General features: G+C 47.1%; 1 protein-coding gene across 2 annotated transcripts in view; it reads right to left on the reverse strand.

Moving 5' to 3' along the window:
• Window positions 1-10,820, reverse strand: part of Xpo6 (exportin 6) — an 84,654-nt gene extending 73,834 nt beyond the window's left edge. The window contains exon 1 of one of the 2 annotated variants that reach the window (XM_048333247.1): window positions 10,229-10,820. In XM_048333247.1, the coding sequence (XP_048189204.1) occupies window positions 10,229-10,231 (3 nt within the window). In that variant the 5' untranslated portion in view covers window positions 10,232-10,820. The remainder of the gene's footprint in view (window positions 1-10,228) is intronic. The other variant, XM_048333246.1, reaches the window with a different exon arrangement.
• Between the last annotated feature and the right edge of the window lie 6,894 nt (window positions 10,821-17,714).

Here is a 17,714-nt window from a genome sequence, read left to right on the forward strand (position 1 = left end):
TCAACCATGGTTGAATTGAGTTTCCTTTTCCTGCTAGGTGCCAATCACTCTCATCTTTTTTTTTTGGCCAGTCCTGGGCCTCGGACTCAGGGCCTGAGCACTGTCCCTGGCTTCTTCTTGCTCAAGGCTAGCACTCTGCCACTTGAGCCACAGCGCCACTTCTGGCCGTTTTCTGTATATGTGGAGCTGGGGAATCGAACCCAGGGGCTCATGTATACAAGGCAAGCACTCTTGCCACTAGGCCATATCCCCAGCCCCCAATCACTCTCATCTTAACACAGCAGTCTCCCACATTGAGAATAGCCAACCCCCACACTTTGTCAGCACATGGCCCATCTCCTGTCTTCTCTTCCTGCAAGTTTGTTGGGTTTTCTTTTACCTTCCATTCCTATCAAATCCAAATCACCAATTCAAGTTTTCACAATCAGCTTGAGCTTTTCCTTCTTCCCCATCCTGTTTCTGTGCAACCAGACTTACATGACAATTATCACCACACTCAAGTCTTCCTCTCCACTCCTAAGTCTACATCCATTCCAACACAGTCATACCTGGCTTGCCACACCAATCTAACTTATGTGCAACAGATAGATTAGTTTTCCTTTAGGGAAAAAAAAAGGGGGCCAGAAGCCTCCCTAGAGACCCTCCACAATCTAGCCAGCCTTCCCACCATCTCTCCACACACTGCAAAAACCAACACACTGGGCTGGGAATATGGCCTAGTGGCAAGAGAGCTTGCCTCATATACATGAAGCCCTGGGTTCAATTCCCCAGCACCACATATATAGAAAACGGCCAGATGTGGCGCTGTGGCTCAAGTGGCAGAGTGCCAGCCTTGAGCAAAAAGAAGCCAGGGACAGTGCTCAGGCCCTGAGTCCAAGGCCCAGGACCAGCCAAAAACAAAAACCAACACACTGGCCAGTCAAGTCTACCCAATGCTTTCTTTACATGCCACCTTTCTCTACACATCTCCTATGAAACATCCTCACTTCAACTTCTACTCAACCCAGGGAACTCAACTCACTCCCTCTCGCTACATCCCCAAGACGACCACTGCAAAACTATGTGCCATGCCAGGATTGTTCTACATTTAAGATACATCAGTGAAGAGATTCCCAGCTTTATAAAGCCAATATTGTAACACAATGAGACAATCAAAAATGGACCTCATAACACTAAGAATATTAAATGTTAAAAGAATGCTATAAAAAGAAGTACAACAGGGTACTGATAACCCATACCTGTAATCCTAGCTACTCTGGAGGCTGAGATCTGATGATTGAGGTTTGAAGTCAGCCTGGTCAGAAAAGTCCATGGCCTAGTGGTAAAGTGCTCACCTCATATACATGAAGCTCTGGGTTCAATTCCTCAGCACCACATATATAGAAAAAGCCAGAAGTGGCTCTGTGGCTCAAGAGGTAGAGTGCTAGCCTCGAGCAAAAAGAAGCCAGGGACAGTGCTCAAGCCCTTAGTTCAAGCCCCAGGACTGGCAAAAAACAAAACAAAGTCAATGAGACTCTTTTCACCAACTAACCACCAAAAATCTAGAAGTGGAGCTGTGGCTCAAATGATAGAGAGCTGGGCCTGGGAGAGTGGGTAGTGGTAGAGTGCTTGCCTAGCATGCATGAAGCCCTGGGTTCAATTCCTCAGTACCACATACACAGAAAAAGCTGGAAGTGGTGCTGTGGCTCAAGTGGTAGAGTGCTTGCCTTGAGCAAAAGAACTCAGGGACGGTGCTCAATCCTGAGTTCAAGCCCCACGAGACAGACAGACACACAAACACACACACACACACACACACACACACACACACACACACACACACACACACACTGTAGAGAACTAGCCTGGAGAAAAAAGGCTCAAGGACAAAACCCAGGCCCTGAGTGGGTTCTGAAGAAGGACTGTTTGTTTTCCTTTTGGGTAGTGCTGGAAATGTGCTCTACACTGAGCTACAAGCCAGGCCCAGAGATAACCATTCTAGATAGGGCAGTAAGGCTAGAGCCCATGATTAAGGCAACTTTTAAGAAGACTAAAAGAAGGTTTAGTCAGACTACAGGGGAAAGCACAGTGCAGGACCAATCCCTGTAGCACGAACACTTCTGCAGGGATGGGGGAACAGAAGACCAGGGCAGCTAGGTGAGCTGAGAGAGTAAGTCTGACAGGCATGACAAGCTTGCATGCTAAATAGGCAGGTACACTGTGAGAGCTGGTGCTGAGAGGTCTGAACCTTGAGTTCCCTAAGCCTATAGCCTAGGAACTGACTCCAGCTGTTGATGGATCAGTGAGATGGGAGGAATCCCAGGGACAAGTCTTCTTTCAGAGAAGAGCAAGGACTCAACTTGTCCAGTGCCACTGACTAAACAAGAGTGAGCAAGCAGTGATGGGAGGAACTCTGATTAATGAGCTTAAGAACAGACAGCTACAAGTACAGCTCAGTGGCAGTATTGGCTAGTATGTGCAAGGCCCTGGGTTTGATCCCCAGCATGGCAAAGAAGAGAGCAAGAGAGATTGAGAAGGCCAGGCGCTGATGGTTCATGCCTGAAATGGTACTCAGGAGGCTGAGATCTGAGGATCACAGTTCAAAGCCGGGCCTGGGCAGAAAAATTCTTTCTCAAGAGACTCTTATCTACAATTAACCAACCACTCAAAAACTGGAGGCTGGGGAGATAGCCTAGTGGCAAGAGTGCCTGCCTCCGATACACGAGGCCCTAGGTTCGATTCCCCAGCACCACATATACAGAAAAACGGCCAGAAGCGGCGCTGTGGCTCAAGTGGCGGAGTGCTAGCCTTGAGCGGGAAGAAGCCAGGGACAGTGCTCAGGCCCTGAGTCCAAGGCCCAGGACTGGCCAAAAAAAAAAAAAAAAAAAAAAAAAAAAAAAAAAAAAAACTGGAAGTAGTGCTGTGCCTCAAAGTGTTAGAGCGCTAGTCTTGAGCACAAAGAGCTCAAGGACAGAGCCCAGGCCCTGAGTAAAAGCCCCATGACTGATCTGGGGAGAGGGAGAGACAAAGAGACAGGGAGAGATAGGGAGATACAGGGAGAGAGAGAGAATAGGAAGTGAAAAATTAGAGACCAGGCATAGACTACTCTTAGAATTCTATTGAAGGGGTGGGGGGAAGGAGAGAAATAGGGCAGTACCTATCAAGCAAAGCAGAAGTTTTGTTGTTGTTTTGCCAGTCCTGGGGCTTGAACTCAGAGCCTGGGCACTATCCTGAGCTTCTTTTGCTCAAGGCTAGCACACTACCACTTCTGGCTTTTTCTGTATATGTGGTACTGAGAAATGGAACCCAAGGCTTCATACATGCTAGGCAAGCACTCTACCACTAAAGCCACATTCCCAGCCTTCCATTATCTTTATTGATATATATCCGCTCTTTGGAACCACATGCAGGCAACTTTTACTTAGAAGGCCCTTTGTGCCCTGCTAACTGTCAAACTCTTCCTTATCTTCCAAGATGCACGTGTACCTCCCAAGAAGCCTCCCTTGGCACAGACTGCTTCCCAGCTGCTCCTCCGGCTGTGTCGGTGCATTCTTCCTAACAAAGTGCCTTGGCATCAATGTGTTAGTGCCAACAAATTCTTCTATTATCACTCTTCTTACAGTCTCTTGTATGTATCAGAATGTATGTCTTATCTTCACCATTATGCTCTCTCCTCCAGGAAAGGCAGATACTGCTCTGAAAGTATAACTGTTATGAGCACCCATTTTTCTCACTGCTGGGGTTGGAAGCCAGGCCCTCAAGTATGCTAAGCAGCCCCTCTACAACCAATACCCCAAATCTACCAACTCTGGAGCCAGACTGCCTGGATTGCCACCCCAGTCTCACCCTGAGATTGCAGTATGACCTTGGGAAGTTGCCTAGCCCCTCAGTGCCTTGAATGTCATCATCTATAAAATAAAAAGTCTCTATCCCCTGACATGGTTTAGAGAAACAAATGGATAACTATCTGTAGAATGCCTAGCATAGGGATGGGAATATGGCCTAGTGGCAAGAGTGCTTGCTTGCCTCCTATACATGAAGCCCTGGGTTCGATTCCTCAGCACCACATATACAGAAAACGGCCAGAAGTGGCGCTGTGGCTCAAGTGTCAGAGTGCTAGCCTTGAGCAAAAAGAAGCCAGGGACAGTGCCCAGGCCCTGAGTTCAAGTCCCAGGACTGGCCAAAAATGCCTAGCATACACTAAGCTTCCTATATATAATTACATTGTTATAACCACAGCACCTGGGATTTTATGCTTGAAAGCAGGACTTCAATGATTACTTCATGAATAAAAAGCTTTGGCTTCACATAGAGAATGACAGGTGTACATCACATTAACTGAGGGCCTTGTTTGCCAGGTAATTTCATCACTTCAAAATACGTCAAATTTTTTCAGGTCCAAGAACGAGACTTGCACTCAGTAACTGACACATTCTCTAATTGGCTAGCACTCTACAAATTGAGCCATGCCTCCAACTCTTTAATTTTTTTCAAAAGCTGTCAAAATCATCTTTTTTGGTTTGTTTTGAGATCTCTCTCTCCTTTTCTCTCCTTCCCCATCTTCTCTGTGAGAGAGCTCAGGCTGGCTTCCAACTTCCCATCCTTCTGACTGAGCCTCCCCAGTGCTAGGATTACTAGTATGTGCCACCAGTATATTTTAGCTGTGTGCAACTAGCTAGTTTCCAATGGTTGTGACCAAAATACTCAAACCTCTGGATGCTGAACTCTCCCCTGCATTCACATCATACCACCATGACTTCTCCAGGCCTTCCGCTGTGAAGCACACAGTACAACACTGCAGATGTACAAATTGAAAGTACACTATGAAAGTGGCCAGACTTGATGTCTGATCTATAACCAATACAATCTCTAGGCAACTAAAAAGAAATGCTAATTTAAACAGAGGCTCAATGTTGCACATTACCATTTGAAGGAGCAGATCACTGAATATTAATAACTTTTCAAAGCAGTATTGAAAGCCTCTAATGTGTTACACAGCCCCCAAACTCATGGAAAGTCAGTGCAAAATGATGATTTAATCATTTTAAATAGAGTTGGCTGTTAATAATTCTGTGCTGCAACTACAAATCTTTTTAAAGTAAATGTGCAAGCCAAATTTCCTCCTGCTACAGGGACAATTTAAAGAAAATTGCCATACTCCTCATGCCCTGCTACTCTGAGAATCAATGCACAGTTGGGGAAGTGGTGCTGTGGCTCAAGTGGTAGAGTGCTAGCCTTGAGCAAAAGAAGCTCAGGAACAGTGTCCAGGCGCTGAGTTCAAGCCCCAGGACCAGCAGGGGAAAAAAAGAAAGAAAAGATGTATCAAAGCACAGCTGGATGACACTTCTGATCTTCTTTCCCATGAGGTGGTAGAGTGTACAGCAAAAAGCACAGGGTTTGGAAGAGAACATCCTAGGTCCAAATGCCAGCTCCAACACCTAATAAGTATCCTAGAGTAGGTCTGTTACCTTCTCTCTGCAATAAGAGCAATAAGCAACCTGGGTTAACTGACACTGAATAAGGCCATAAATGAAAAATAGCATTACCAGAAATGCTTAATAAATGGTAGAGGATTTGAGATTTTTATTTTTTTCTTGAGCTAGTTTCAAAATGTAGTCTCAAGTGGCCCTGAACTCAATGTGTAGCTAATAATGGCCTTCAACTTGGGATCTTCCTCCCTCTGCCTCCTGAGTGCTAGGATTATAGGTGTGAACTCCATGCCTGGTCAAATGGTAGTTTTTACCCTGCTACATAATTTTCAAGCTTTATTGGGGTCTAAAAGGAAATTGAAAAGGTTTAAACTTAGGCCAGCTAATATTCTTAAAAGTCAAAATGTCTGTAAGAAAAGGAGGAAAAGATTTGGAATAAAGATATGTGATGGGGCTGGGGATATGGTCTAGTGGCAAAAGTGCTTGCCTCGAATACATGAAGCCCTGGGTTCAATTTCCCCAGTACACATATACAGAAAAATGGCCAGAAGTGGTGCTGTGCTAGCCTTGAGCAAAAAGAACCAGGGATAGTGCTCAGGCCCTGAATCCAAGTCCCAGGATTGGGGGGAAAAAAAAAAAAGATATGTGATGCCTGAGAAAAGGCCTCCTGTAAGACACAAATCAAGCAATGGCTTCCTCACCTTTAGAGGACACAGCCTACCCTGCCCAAATCTCTGACCCTGAAACAACTGCAAGTAAACTCAAGTGTCAGTGATGTGAAAGGATGTGGCTAGGTCACTTCACACCCACCACAGCCACTCCCAGTGCCCTTAAGTAACTGGGGACCAATTACAGAAACAATGACTTGCAACTGACCTCAGGAAAAGATGTCCATAGAGGTTATGAAGCCAAAAGATTCACAATCATTACTCAACATTGGGTGTTCTCATAATGTTCTACTGACTGCCCATTGAATAAAACCTGCATGCAAAGAGGGCTGTGCTGGCTCTGCTGAGAACAAATAAAATTCTATCTACAGTGTCCTAAATTCCTGAGGGAGGACTGTGTCTTTCTAGGTGCAGCAGGTAGTAGCTACTTAAAAAACTCACCAAAAGAATTATACACAAGGGGTTGAGAATATGGCTTAGTGGTAGAGTGTTTGCCTAGCATGCATGAAGCCCTGGGTTCAATTCCTCAGTACCACATAAACAGAAAAGGCCGAAGTGGGGCTGTGGCTCAAGTGGCAGAGAAATAGCCTTGAACACAGAGAGGCTCAGGCACAGAGCCCAGGCCCTGAGTTCAAGCCCCAGGACCAGCAAAAAAAAAGAAAAGAAAAGAAAGAAAGAAAAAAAAAATGGGGCTGGGAATATGGCTTAGTGACTAGAGTGTTCACCTACCATGCATGAAGCCCTGGGTTCGATTCCTCAGCACCACATACCCACAAAAAGCCAGAAGTGGGCAATGTGGCTCAAGTGGTAGAGTGCTAGCCTTGAGCAAAAAGAAGCCAGGGACAGTGCTCAGTCCCTGAGTCCAAGCCCTGGGACTTGAAAAAAAAAATCACCAAAAGATTTGTACACAAGGGGTTGAGAATATGGCTTAGGGGTAGAGTGCTTGCCTACCATGCATGAGGTTCAATTTCTCAGTCCTACTGAAAAAGAAAAAAGATTTGTACACAAAAGCTCAACATAGAAGTGATGTAGTGTACAACTGACAGGTGAATAGACACACAGGGAACATCTACCAAGAAGTTCCTTAAAAAGGAAGAAATTCGGGCTGGGGATATAGCCTAGTGGCAAGAATGCCTGCCTCGGATACACGAGGCCCTAGGTTCGATTCCCCAGCACCACATATACAGAAAACGGCCAGAAGCGGCGCTGTGGCTCAAGTGGCAGAGTGCTAGCCTTGAGCAAAAAGAAGCCAGGGACAGTGCTCAGGCCCTGAGTCCAAGGCCCAGGACTGGCAAAAAAAAAAAAGGAAGAAATTCCAGCACACCCAATCATGATGAATTCTGGAGACATGATGCTAAGTAAAATGAGTCCCTCACACCACAGGACAAATCCTACTTAGGAGTGCCTCAAGTAGTGAAATTCATAGAAAAAGAAAATCAAATGGTAATGGAAGGACTACTGGGTGAAGCCAATTGTTAGTATTCAGGGTACAGATCTTCAGTCTTCAGTTCAGGGAGATGGATGGCCATTGAAGTTGTACAACAAAAGACATATGCTTCATGCCACTGATCTCCAAGTTAAATATAGTAAAAAAAAGTTTTGTGTTATGGAGATTTTATCACAATTTTAAATGTTTAAATTTAAAAGTGAAATAATGAGTAGTACTACTTTCAGTACTGAATATTGCATGTACCTTCTTGAAAACTCCTATCTCTACATTGTATTGAGTTTAACTGCTCTGCTGTGTGTGTGTGTGTGTGTGTGTGTGTGTGTGTGTACAGCATACACACTAAGTAGTATACGTAGTACAATTATGCCATGCTCCTCAGCGCTGGTGTTGTCTTTAACCCAGGTGGTGGTTAAGCCCATGAAAACAAGGTCAGTGCCTTACTTCCTTTCTACAACTAGGACCTAACCCCATCATCTTCTGGCCTTTCAAAGTTGGACAATCCCTTTTGAACATACTATTTACTTATACCACTAAACTGCCAGAAGTAAAACAGGGGGCCTGGAGATGCTCAAACCCAGACTGCCATCACCACTCAATATGGGTTCAGAACATGTCACAGGTAAGCAGTAAAGAATCTGAACGGGGGCTGGAAATGTGGCTTAGTGGTAGAGTACTTGCCTAGCATGCATGAAGACCTGCGCTCATTTCCTTGGCACCACATAAACAAAAAAAGCCCGAAGTGGAGTTGTGGCTCAAGTGGTAGTGGCTAGCCTTGAGCAAAAAGAAGCCAGGGGGCTGGGGATATAGCCTAGTGGCAAGAGTGCCTGCCTCGGATACACGAGGCCCTAGGTTCGATTCCCCAGCACCACATATACAGAAAACGGCCAGAAGCGGCGCTGTGGCTCAAGTGGCAGAGTGCTAGCCTTGAGCGGGAAGAAGCCAGGGACAGTGCTCAGGCCCTGAGTCCAAGGCCCAGGACTGGCCAAAAAAAAAAAAGAAGCCAGTGACAGTGCTCAGGCCCTGAGTTCAAGCCCTAGGACTGGCAAAAATTCTGAAGGGCTGAGTTATACTTCAATGGCAAAGTGCTTGCCTAGCAAGTGCAACATCCTAGGTTCAATCCCCACTACCAAAAAAAAAAAAGAAAAAAAAAAAAAAGACAGGACTCTGACAATTCCACCTTGAGGGAGCTCAGTCTATTTTGGATTGCCATAGACTCAGAGGCCATTACAATGGTAAAAGGAAGCCAAGCACTGGGGGCTCACATCTGTAATTCTAGCTACTCAGGAGGCTGAGATCTGCGGATTGTGGTTTGAATCCAGCCTAAGCAGATAAATCCAAGAAAGAGTCTTATCTCCAATTATCCAGTTAAAAAAAAAAAAAAGCAAGAAGAGGCATAGCCCAAATGGTAAAGCACCAGCCAGCCTTGAGCAAAAAAACATAGCCAAGTACACAAGTTGAATCCTGGGTTCAAGCCCTAATACTGGTACACACACGCAAAAAAAAAAAAAAAAAAGGAAAACATAAATGCTCTACAAATTAAGAGATGAACACCTAAATCTCAGGAAGTACCACTGAGTGTCTGCAGATCTGGGAAGTGAGGATGGCCTCTTCCTCCAGAAGATATCTCAGTGGCTCTCACCTGTAATCCTAACTATTCAGAAGGCCGAGCTTTGAGGATAGTGGTTCAAAGCCAGCCTGGGCAGTCTAAATCCAAGAGACTTATCACCAATTAACCAGTGAAAAGGCGGAAGTGGAGGTGTGGCTCAAGTGATAGAGCCCCTTAGTTGTTTTTTTGTTTTGTTTTTGTTGCCAGTGCTGAGGCATGAACTCAGGGCCTGAGCACTGTCCCTGGCTTCTTTTTGCTCAAGGCTAGCACTCTACCTCTTGAGCCACAGCGCCACTTCCGGCTTTTTTCTATATATGTGGTGCTGAGGAATCGAATCCAGGGATTCATGTATACTAGGCGAGCACTTTACCACTAGGCCATATTCCCAGCCCCCTGAGTTATTTTTTCTTTAAAAAAAAAAAAAAGAAAGAAAGAAAGAAAGAAAGCTTCTGAGCTGAATCTAAAAGGATGAACATTTTCCTGGCACCAACAGGTAAAGGTCACATTGTGGAGCAGAAGGAACAGCAACCTGGAAGTCCAGAGAATTCCACTGCCAACTCCACCATCGTCTATGTGGCAAGCTCAGCAAGTTCTGCTCTCAGTTTCCCCACATTAAAACGAATACCTACAGATGGAGATGCTCTCCAAGAACCTGACCAGCCTTTTACTACCAGGTGCTTCCAAGCCAGCCTTCCTAGGTTTAAATCTTGCTACAGCCCCAGGTGAAGCAGACTGGCCCTGAAGGGGATAATTCACTGCTTCATGCCTCAGTCTTCCCAGTTACTGAGATCAGTAAACGCGCGCCTATCACCTGAAACACGGAGCCTGGCACACAGTCGACGACAGTGATTATCGTGGCAGGAGAGAAGCAAGCTCCACACTGCCAGGGTTGTGCCCGCTGTGCACCCAGGGCCCTCCCAGGCCTGAGCCAGCCCTGGCGGGGGATGGGGAACGTACAACCCTATACGCATGTGTCACCGGCCACGCTCGCCACGCGCCTCTCCCCACCCCGGGGACGGCAGCGAGGGCTCGGCCGCCCCGGGGCCCTGGCCCCCCGCACAGGGAAAGGCCAGCGACCGCCCACACACACACTTACCATGCTGGCCGGGGGTGAGGCGGCTCAGGTGAGCTGGCTCCCGGGCTTCCGAAGCGTCCTTCTCCGACAGTTCAGGTCATGGTCCCGGCAGGCTCGGGAAGTCTCCCGCCCCAAGCAAAAGCAACCCCTGTCCCACCCGGGCCCGCGGGGACCCTCTAAAAAGAGCAGGGACCCCCGGTCCTCCTCATTGGGGACTCTCCGCGACAATTCATGCAGCCCCACCGGCCCCTCCCCAAGGAAACTGGAAAAGCAGGAAACGGGGTTTCGGAGGCCGGCGACCAGAGCAGCGGCGCCAGGCCCCCACCCGGGCCCGACCCCCGGTGGGGCGGCTGCGGGCCCAGGCAGGGGCTCCCCGGCCTCCGAAGGCAGGAGGCGAGGGCGGGCCCCGGCCCCGGGGCTCAAGGAAGCAGAAGCTGAAGGGGCCTCGGCGGTGCGGGCGGCCGCCTCAGGAGACAGGCCCGCAGGCCCGCGCTGTCCTCGCCGCCTCAGCCCACTCGGCCGCCGCCGCTGCCGCCCCCCAGAGCATCCCTGCGCGCGCCCGCCCAGGAGCCGCCCGCTCGCGCCGCGCGGCCGCCAGCCACCAACAGCCCCAACGCGCCGGAAGTGGAGAGCGCCTGGGCGCCCCACAGCGAGGCGGCCGAGCTGTGGCCGCTGGAACCGGACCAATCCGGAACCGAGGAGGGGCGGGGAAGAGGGTGGAGCCTCACCTGACGGCACCCGGCGGCCCCGCCCCGTGGCCCCGCCCCCACCCCCTCGGGGCACGCCCCGAGGCGGCCGCTGCGCGCCGCCATCTTGGTAAAGGGAGCGGAGGCCGCCATGTTGGTCAGGGGGCGCTCTTGCTTCCGCCTCCTTGGCTCATTCATTCGGCAGGTCTCTGCGGTGCTGGTGGAGCTCAGCAGGCCCGGCCTCCCCGCCTGGGCGCGGGCTCTGCGGGGGAGGCTGCCGGGACAGAGCTGTAACAGTGTAACTTCACGACCTTAATCCGCTTTCTCCCCGGTTCTGGAATCCAGGGATACGGCATCCCATGAAACAGAAAGGGCGTTCCCACGAGCCAAGGTAGATGAGGGGGAACCGAAGGAAACGAGATTGTGTCAAAGTGAGTACCCGCCTTCTTCTGGGACCAGGAGAGAGAACACAGGAAAATAGAAGAATCACTGCTGGTCCTCTATGGAACTGCATTCTCTTGCCAATGAACACTGGCCTGTTAGAGAAACTTGGCTTCTTTCTTCTTATTGCTAGTAAGAAGGTGATGTAGGGAGGGGTTACAGTTGCATAACTCAGGTAAACACTGCATGTCTTCTTGGTCAGTGTCACCCCCTTCCCTTCCACTCGCCCAGTTCTTTCTGCCTTTCTGTCTGTCTGTTTTGATCCTGGGCCTAGGGCTTGAACTCAGATCCTGGATACTGTTCCTTAGGTTTGTTTTTTTTTCCCTGAAGGCTTCTGGCTTTATTGGCGGTTAACTGGAGATAAGAATCCCACGGACTTTCCTGCCTGGACTGAATTGCAACTTCAATCCTCAGATCTCTGCCTCCTGAGTGGCTATTCCAGTGAACTACCAGTGCCTGGAGGGCTTTTGTCTTTCTAATCCTGAATTTTTTACTAGTTTCACATTGGAGGGGTGGAACCTTAGCATGAATAACTCCATTTTTTATTTTCACCTCATCTACTGGAATCTAATACAGGAGTTTAGTCCAAAACAATGATTTTCCTGTACTCTTTATTTAAAAGAGGTAAATAAAATCTGTAACTCCTGCTGGGGAGGCAGGAGGTGAAGATAGGCAACAAGAATTAATACATTTAGGGCTGGGAATGTGACTTAGTGGTAGAGTGCTTGCCTAGCATGCATGAAGCCCTGGTTTCAGTTCTTCAGTACCACATAAACAGCACCAGACACAGCACTGTGGCTCAAGTGGTAGAGTGCTAGACTTGAGCAAAAGAAGCTCAGGGACAGTGACCAGACCCTGAGTTCAAGCCCCAGGATTGGCAAAAATAAATAAATACATTTAACTGTAGAAATGCCAAATGCATGAAGACAACAAGAGGAGCCAGCTCACTTGCAGCCGTGGCCTGAAACAAGGTAGAGATGGCTAGGCACAGAGAAGAGGCAGAGGAGCATTCTACTCAGTAAAAGGACCATGTAAGAGAAGAGGTATCTCAGTAGGTAAACAGATGAATGAGGACCAAGGCCAAGTCACCTGCTTTTTCTTAACTCAGTATAACCAAAGCTCTAGGATGATATGCATCTCACTCGGCATCCAGCTCTTGAATTCTCTACCTGAGCAAGCGTTGGTTTCTTCACTGTGAAATTAGACTTACTAACAGAAATTCAACCCAGATTCATATAATGGTATGCTTTGGGGCTGGACCCAGTAGCCCATGGCTGCAATCCCAGCTACTAGGGGGAGGATCATGGTTCCAGATCAGCCTGGACCAAAGTGCAAGACCCTATTTGAAAAACAAACAAAAGGACTTAAATGGCTCAGGTGGGGGAGCACTTGCCTAGCAAGTGTGAGGCCCTGAGTTTGACCCTCAGCGCTACAAAAAAAAAAAAAAAAGTATTTCTGGATATCAGTAGCCCCTGCCCATATGAAATCTTCACCCAGTTTGGAGCTGATGTGTAGAGGAGGCTAAAATTCAAAGGACCAAGGTTTGAGCCCATTCATATACTATGTATACGAATTTTTAAAAATAAGCAGCCAAAAGCCAGGCTAAGAGTGTGGCTCAAATAGTGGACTACCAGTTGAGCAAGCACAAGGCTCTGCATTCAAACTCCGGTATCAAAAAAAAAAAAAAAAAAAAAAAAGCCAGGCCTTGGTGGCTCATGCCTGTAATCCTAGTTACTGCTGAAATCTTAGGATCATAGTTTGAAGCCAGCTTGGGCAGAAAAGTCTCTGTGAGACTTCTTAACCACTCAAAAACCAGAAGTGGGGATGGGGAATGTGGCTTAGCAGTAGAGTGCTTGCCTAACATGCACAAAGCCCTAGATAGCTCAGCACCACATAAACAGAAAAGGCCGGAAGTGGTACTGTGGCTCAAGAGGTAGAGGGCTAGCCTTGAGCAAAAAGAAGCCAGGGACAGTGCCTAGGCCCTGACTCCAAGCCTCAGGACTGGGGAGGCGGGGGGAGGGAAGCAAACAAAACAAAAAAGTGGATTTGAGGCTCAAGTGGTTGAGTGCTAGCCTTGAATAAAAGAGCTCAGGGACAGCACCCAGGCCCTGAGTTCAAGCCCCACAACTGCCAAAGGAAAAAAATAGAAAGTATGCTTTGGACTCACAGAACTCTCATAACTGGATTTGCACAGCTAATTGAGGTTCAGCTGGGTGTAGCAATCCATTCTGCTAGGATTTTATTTTTTGCCAGTCCTGGGGCTTGAACTCGGGGGCTAAACACTGTCCCTAGCTTTTTTTTTGCTCAAGGCTAGCACTCTACCACTTGAACCACAGCACCACTTCTGGCTTTTTCTGTTTATGTGGTACTGATGAATCAAACCCAGGGCTTCATGTATGCAAGGTAAGTATTCTACCACTAGGCCATATTCCCAGCCCCCTGCTAGGGTTTTCTTGGCTCTGGTCTCTTCCATGTTCCTAGCTTGGAACCCCTTTCACAGGCAGCAGGGGAGCACTTTATACCTTTTTCTCAGGGCAATAATGCTTACCCTGCTCCTCTCTGACTGCCTTGGGTCTGCTCATCCCTAACTAAAGGAGAACGCACCTGCTATGTGATTAAAGAATGAACCCCTGGAGGGCTTTCAATTCCTCAGAACAAACCAGATATCATGGGGTCTCCACATCTCCACCACACATCAGCTGCAACCTGGGTGAAGACAGAATCCAATATACATAAGACACCTTGTAAAAAGTCATGCAATCAATGGCAGCGATTATTCATTTCACCTCAGGGAATTTTGTCCAAGTCAACTAAATAACAGTTGGTTATTAATATTAATCTCAAATATGTCCTGTTCCAATAAAAGATTTAAGGCTGCTCTTAGTTTTTGTTGGCAGTGCAAGGGCAGCCCCCATTCCATTTCCTCCCGCCTGCTGCTATTGGCTGCTGAGCTGGTCTTGTTCATTTAGTTATTCATTCAAAGAGTTAGGATCCTCCCAGGCTTTTTGCTTAAAAAAAAAAAAAAAAAAAAAAAAAAAAACTAAGAATTTGGGCTGGGAATATGGCCTAGTGGCAAGAGTGCTTGCCTCGTATACGTGAAGCCCTGGGTTCGATTCCCCAGCACCACATATATAGAAAACGACCAGAAGAAGTGGCACTGTGGCTCAAGTGGCAGAGTGCTAGCCTTGAGCAAAAAGAAGCCAAGGACAGTGCTCAGGCCCTGAGTCCAAGCCCTAAGACTGGCAAAAACAAACAAACAAACAAAAACCACTAAGAATTCCAAAATGAAGAAGTTTCAAACAAATTATTCACTATCCAATGTTAACAACAGCCTGACAGTATGAGAGATGCTCTATAATAGAGAGGTGGTCAGATTTTCTGAGCATACAAAGAAGTGGGAGAAAATGAGAAGCTATTGGGGAGGGGTTAGTTGGAAGGTTACACACAGATAACCTTTGGGTTGGGTATGGATTTTGTGTGTATGTGTGTGTGTGTGTGTGTGTGTGTGTTTATTTTTTTGCCAGTTCTAGGGCTTGAACTCCAGGCCTGGGCATTGTCACTGAGCTTCTTTTGCTCAAGGCTAGCACTCTACCACTTGAACCACAGCACCACTTCTGGCTTTTTCTGTATATGTGGTACTGAGGAATCGAATCCAGGGCTTCATGCATGCTAGGCAAGCACTCTCCCACTAAGCCACATTCCCAGCCCCTAGGTTGGATTTTGATGGATGAGTTAACATTCCCCTGGCTAATAACAAAGGCTTTGCTGCTGCTCCCATTTTGTAAGCAGCTTTCCACTATGTTAAGACTCTCCATTGCAAGTGACAAGGTTGGAATTCTACAGTTGGGACTTGGTCAGATCTATAATCTTAAAAGGAATTACTCAGCTGGCACCAATGGCTCGTGCCTATAATGCTAACTACTCTCTGAGGTCACCATTTGAAGCCAACCTGAAGAGGAAATTTTATGAGACTTTTTCTTCAACTAACAAGAAAGCCAGAAATAGAGCTGTGGCTCAAGTGGTAGAGCATTAACACTGAGAAAAATAGCTCAGGGACAGTGTCCAGATCTGAGTTCAAGTCCCAAGACCTGCTGAGAAAAAAAAATTACCCAAGAAAGTGGTGGGTTTCAGACAAGATGGATTCAGTGTCTGAACACATAACTCGGTTCTTCTACACTTGCTGCTGTTGTTTCCTTTATTAGGGATCTCTTACCTACATAGTGGCTCCTGGTATGTCCAGCTTTTGTCATCTCCCGGCTCACAGGGAGCCAGCCTCATGCTTGTCCTAGGAAAACACTCTGCCTGGGCTTTGGGCCAAACTCTCACTCCCAAACCCATCACAGAAGCCAGGTCACACCCCAAGCTCCAGAATATCTCACAGATCTCAGTCCTACCCTGGCTCTGTGAGCTTATCATATCCTGGGGAATTCCTCCATTTTGCGAATGAGGAAACACTGGTTTCTCAACAGGTATGGAAATATTACTGTAAACGCAGTATGGATTTAGTGAGAGAAGGAAGGTAGGGTAAATGTTTGGCTTGAACAGTAGGGCTCACGCAGTAGGGTTCACACAGTAGGTGATCATGCTAAGCTTAGTTTGACACTCAGGGCCTTTGAAACTGTAGCCATGCAGGGTTGCCTTTTCTTCTCTTTTTTTCTTATCTTTTCTTTTTTCTCCTCTTCTCTTCCTTCCTTTTTCTACTGGGCTGATCACTCTACTTTCCCTTTGGCTTTTTGGTTCAAAACTAGCTCTCGGCCATTTGAGCCACATCTGGCTTTTTGGTAGTTTATTGGAGATAAAAACTATTTTATTGGAGATAAAAACTAGTTTATTGGAGATAAAAAAATGTACTTTCCTGTCCTGATGGGCCTTGAACTGTGACCCTCAGATTTCAGCCTCCTGAGTAGCTAGGATTACAAACATGAGCCACTGGCGCCCAGCTCTGCAAGAGCTTTAATATCACTGTGAAATTCTGTTCACAGGGTCTTTAGTCACCAGAGTGTGTCCTTGAATGGAATTGTGAGTCCCCAGTCTCCTCTTTCTTTTTCTTCCTGTCATTTGTTCCCATCATTGCCTCCTGGTACTAGAGGTCTGAAAATAATGGATTACCTCCTCGTTTTCTTTTCTTTTCTTTTTTTTTTTTTTTGCCAGTCCTGGGCCTTGGACTCAGGGCCTGAGCACTGTCCCTGGCTTCTTCCCGCTCAAGGCTAGCACTCTGCCACTTGAGCCACAGCGCTGCTTCTGGCTGTTTTCTGTATATGTGGTGCTGGGGAATCGAACCTAGGGCCTCGTGTATCCGAGGCAGGCACTCTTGCCGCTAGGCTATATCCCCAGCCCCTACCTCCTCGTTTTCTGGAACCTGTGTGATCCAAGAGAAAATTTTTTTCTTCATAAGTCACTTGCTTCAGGTATTTGGTATAGTGACAGGAAGCTGACCAATATATCTGGCATACAGAAATATATAAATAGAACAGCACAATAACAATTCACCCTTTAGGAGAAAGAATGAACCACCAAAGTTCTCTTCTTGTAAGATTGAAGAAATCATTGTCTATAACCCCAACCAACCAATGGGTAACCACCTGCCACTGAAAGTTGATGTGCCATTTATTGTCCATGGCCTTCAAGGACAGGTAATGCCTGAAGCTCACCTTCCCTGCTCTAGTCCAACCCCAAGGCATATTCATTCATCGTTGAGCCCTGGACAGCTTTCGGATTATCAGCCCCTTCCACTTGAACCCAACTTCCTACCTTCACTTTTTTTTTTGTCAGTTCTGGGGCTTGAACTCAGGGCCTGGGCACTGTCTTTGTGCTCAAGGCTAATTCTCTATCACTTGAGCCACAGTACCACTTCCAGTTTTTGAGTGGTTAATTGGAGATACAAGTCTCATGGGGACTTTCCTGCCTGGGCTGGCTTTGAACCACGATCCTTAGATCTTACCCTTCTGAGTAGCAAGGATTAGAGGTGTGAGCCATGCTCCCCCGCCCCCCTCACTTTTAGCTAGTTGATTAAATCAGTGGCTTACAAAATTCTTGTAGAAAAGTATGGAGTGCTAATTCAGGGCACATGTAAGTTTATGAAACTTCAATACCTTCATTCTGAACAGTATGTGTAATAGTTATTTTTACCTGATTGATTTCCCAAACAAGATCCAAATTTGATGCATGTTATTGAATAATAGCTTCTTTTTCTTTTCTTTTCTTTTTTTTTTTTTTTTTGCCAGTCCTGGGCCTTGAACTCAGGGCCTGAGCACTGCCCCTGGCTTCTTTTTGCTCAAGGCTAGCACTCTGCCACTTGAGCCACAGCACCACTTCTGGCCGTTTTCTGTATATGTGGTGCTGGGGAATCGAACCCAGGGCCTCATGTATACAAGGCAAGC

This window comes from Perognathus longimembris, chromosome 23, assembly GCF_023159225.1.
Source record: "Perognathus longimembris pacificus isolate PPM17 chromosome 23, ASM2315922v1, whole genome shotgun sequence".
Lineage (NCBI taxonomy): Eukaryota > Metazoa > Chordata > Mammalia > Rodentia > Heteromyidae > Perognathus > Perognathus longimembris.